Below are 3,912 nucleotides of genomic sequence, written 5' to 3'. Positions count from 1 at the left end.
TAAAAGAAAATTGGACTCACGAATTAGAAACGGATTAATTAATTGAAACTAGCCAAACCATGAAGTCACTAAATAGTCAAAACAATTAGAGACACCAAGAAGCAAAATATTGAAGTAGTAGTAAAAAGAAAAAGAAAAGAGGAATGACAGTATTTGAATATTAGGTAAAATAACCAGAAAGGGATAAACTTAAAATGAGATGTATCTAATGAGAATAATTAAAAAATAATAAGTTAAGTATAAATAATTTTATTCGTCTAATTCCTTGATAATTTCATATTTGGATATATAACTTAAAAAAGAAAACACATTTTGCCATACACGAAAAGAAAAAAAAAAAAGTGGAGAAAAAAATAACCGAACTTTATTACTAACAAACACTCTTCCTCGATGTGGGGTTTAATTACCAATAAAATGCCACCATCTTCCCATTAACCAGATAATGTTCAACTCTCTGTCCCTTTTCCCTCTCTCTTTCTTCCCACCTTCTCTCATGACAGTCTCAATACAAAGAACCTTCTTCTTCTTCTCTTATTGACTCGTGGCCACCACAGAGACTCTGTTCTGGATCCTCTGGTAATAATCTGTGCACCTCTTCTTTCGCTCGCCCTTTTCACTGTTAAACTGCTTCGTGCTATCTGCATGGTCAATCAGATTCATGGGTTTCTGTTGTTTTGATTTCTGGTCTCTGTCGATACTGATTTTGTTACCCTTATGATCTATCATGGAGAAGTTCATGTTCATCTATTTATTTCATCTATTTATTTCATCCTCCATGTTGGAAGTTTTCTCCCTTTCTTAGCTTGCTGGTTTTGTGGGGGGTTTTTTGGCGTGATTGTTCTCCTCATCAATTTTACTAACTTTTATGTTTTATCTGAAAGCTGCAGCCTTTTATGATGCTTTAATGAAAAAACCTTTCGAAGTCGTCATTTGTTGTCCTTGTTTTTATAGTCACCTCATTTGTTGTCTTTGCCCATGTTGTTTTTGCTTCCCTGTTTGATTCGTTAATGATTGGATCTGTCGAAATGGTACAGCCCTGATCTATTAATATTCATCAACGTTTTGAATTTTGAGGTGATATGTTTTTTTTCTTTTTAATTCATGTTTTAGCCTAGATTAATGTTGATTTTAGCTTCGAGATATATGTGCATATTTTACGATGTGATTCTCTTCATCTGGAGAGTATTTGATTTCTGTGCCTTTTTGAATTTTCTTTGATCTTTGTTTTGTTACTGTTGGCAGGTGCAAAGGCCTTTAAGAGCTAAGAATTTGTTAACTTGAATTGGTGTACAGTGCTAAGGGGTTAGTTTGAAATCCAACTTCCTACTTCCATCATCAGAAGCTCACAGGTTCGATCTTTATTTTTTCCTCGGAAAATGATGATGATGTTTGAGGAGATGGGGTTTTGTAATGATTTGGACACGATGTCTACTGTCCTTGGGGACGAGGATATCACCGCCCGGCAAACTGATCCAGAGGCGATAGTTGAGGATGATTTCAGTGATGAAGAAATCGGGGTAGATGAGCTTGAAAGGAGGATGTGGAAGGACAAAATGCGTCTCAAGCGATTGAAGGAGCAGAGTAAATCTAAGGAAGGAATTGATGCGGTGAAGCAAAGACAGTCTCAAGAACAGGCAAGGAGGAAAAAGATGTCCAGGGCTCAAGATGGAATCTTGAAGTACATGCTGAAGATGATGGAGGTTTGCAAGGCACAAGGATTTGTTTATGGGATAATCCCCGAGAAGGGGAAACCAGTGACAGGAGCATCGGATAATCTTCGTGAATGGTGGAAGGATAAAGTCAGATTCGATCGAAATGGTCCAGCTGCCATAGTCAAATACCAAGCTGATCATTCTATACCTGGAAGGAATGATGGATGCAATTCAATTGGTCCAACTCCACATACCTTGCAAGAGCTGCAGGACACAACCTTGGGTTCTCTCTTGTCAGCACTCATGCAACACTGTGATCCTCCCCAGAGGAGGTTTCCATTGGAGAAGGGTATTCCTCCACCATGGTGGCCTACAGGAAATGAAGAGTGGTGGCCCCAGATTGGTTTGCCTAAAGATCACAGTCCCCCTCCTTACAAGAAGCCCCATGACCTAAAGAAGGCATGGAAAGTTGGCGTTTTGACGGCAGTTATCAAGCATATGTCCCCAGATATTGCCAAAATTCGGAAGCTTGTGAGGCAGTCCAAGTGCCTCCAAGATAAGATGACAGCGAAGGAAAGTGCAACCTGGCTTGCAATCATCAATCAGGAGGAGGCCTTGGCAAGAGAGCTTTACCCTGACTATGTCCCTCCATTAGCCTCAGGTGGAGGGAGTGGATCTTTGGTGGTCAATGATGGCAATGAATATGATGTTGAAGGGGGTGAGGATGAGCCTAACTTTGATGTGGAAGAGAGGAAACATGAGAATATTCACATGTCCAATCTGGGGATGGAGAGAATGAGGGGAACTATGGGTGTTCAGCAGCCCTCTTTTTCTATCAAGGGAGAGGCAGTTACAAATTTGGATCTTCTTAGGAAGAGGAAGGTCTCTAATGACTTTAACATGATGGATTTGAAGATTTACACATGTGAACAGCCTCAGTGCCCTTACAGTCAAGTTCAGCTTGGTTTCCCTGATAGAATCTCTAGAGACAATCATAGGTTAATTTGTGCATTCAGAGGTCCTTCAGATTTTGGGGGTCCAAACTTTCATGTTAATGAGGTAAAGCCAGTGATATACCCCCAGTCCTTTGTTCCACCCAAGTCTACTGCTCAGTCTGCTAACGTGGTCCCGCCTGTAATTGATCTTACTGGGCTTGAAGTTTCAGAAGATGGTCAGAAAATGATCAGTGACCTTATGGCTAACTATGAAACAAATGTTCAAGGCAACAAAAACATAAGTTCATGTAATCGCATGGCTGCAGAGAATCCCTGCCTTCGACAGCATGGAATCACTATGGAAGGAAACATCTTTGATGAGCCCAACATGTCCAATAATCATCACGTATTTTCTAGAGAAGAAGGCCAATATGAGCGGTTCAAAGCTTTGAATAATGCTCCCTTCGAGACCAATCACAACAACCATAACTTCAATTCAATGTTTGGGTCCTTTTGTGATTTAGCATCATTTGATTTCAAGGAGGACATGCAAGGAGTAGGGATGGATGATGCTCTTCAGAAACAGCCAGACTTTTCCATATGGTATCAGTGAAGATGACAAGTGGAATCCGGAAGCTCATTGTCCACATCACAAACTCTTACTTTCATGTGAAGTTCCTTCATCCAAAAGTCTTACCCAATTTTCTTCACATGTAATTCTGTATTTCTAGAACTAGATATTCTATGCTTATCCTCTACAGGACTAGTATTTGTTACAATAAAAAAAAAAACTTACATGTTCCCACTAAGTAGCCCCAATGTTCTGCCGTGTTCTTTTATCAATCTAGCCTGTGTTACTTAAAATCACTATTCCCTGTAAGACTGTGACATAAATAAGATTTAAAGTTTCTTCCAAATTTTACTTTCACCATTTATATATATATATATATATATAATCTAAGAAAATGTGTGGCGGTTTGACCCAGTAGATGGTAAAATAGTGGATAGGTGAAAGGTTTGTCCTTTATTCTGGCCTTTTCTAATACCTATCCTTTTCCATGTGAAAATGGACCCCATTGCAGTTCTGACCCCATAACAGTTCTTTGGCTGATGTTAAGTTGAATTCCATTTGGATTGCTTGTTCAGACTGTGTGGTGGGGCACACCATTCGCATCTTTGATGTCCCATTGGTCAATGAATCATGAAGGGCTTTTCATTGTTCAACACCATTAATGTGCTGTTCATGCGACAGGGAAAGTACAATCTCATCAATTGGCCGACGCAGCTGAACATAAGGATTTGGATAAACATTTTACAAGATTTGT

General features: G+C 39.5%; 1 protein-coding gene across 1 annotated transcript; it reads left to right on the top strand.

The window, feature by feature from the left end:
* The first annotated feature begins 418 nt into the window (after positions 1 to 418).
* On the top strand, positions 419 to 3,504 carry LOC124839337 (protein ETHYLENE INSENSITIVE 3-like). The gene is made up of 2 exons (XM_047315129.2): positions 419 to 576; positions 1,243 to 3,504. Exon 2 carries the CDS (start codon positions 1,377 to 1,379, stop codon positions 3,198 to 3,200), a length of 1,824 nt encoding a protein of 607 aa, XP_047171085.1. The 5' UTR covers positions 419 to 576; positions 1,243 to 1,376; the 3' UTR covers positions 3,201 to 3,504.
* The last annotated feature ends 408 nt before the right edge of the window (positions 3,505 to 3,912 follow it).

Source organism: Vigna umbellata, chromosome 7 (genome assembly GCF_029865625.1).
Source record: "Vigna umbellata cultivar VRB3 chromosome 7, Vumbellata_1.0, whole genome shotgun sequence".
Classification (NCBI taxonomy): domain Eukaryota; kingdom Viridiplantae; phylum Streptophyta; class Magnoliopsida; order Fabales; family Fabaceae; genus Vigna; species Vigna umbellata.
Note: the sequence above shows the minus strand (reverse complement) of the source record. Positions and strands in the feature narration are given on the sequence as shown.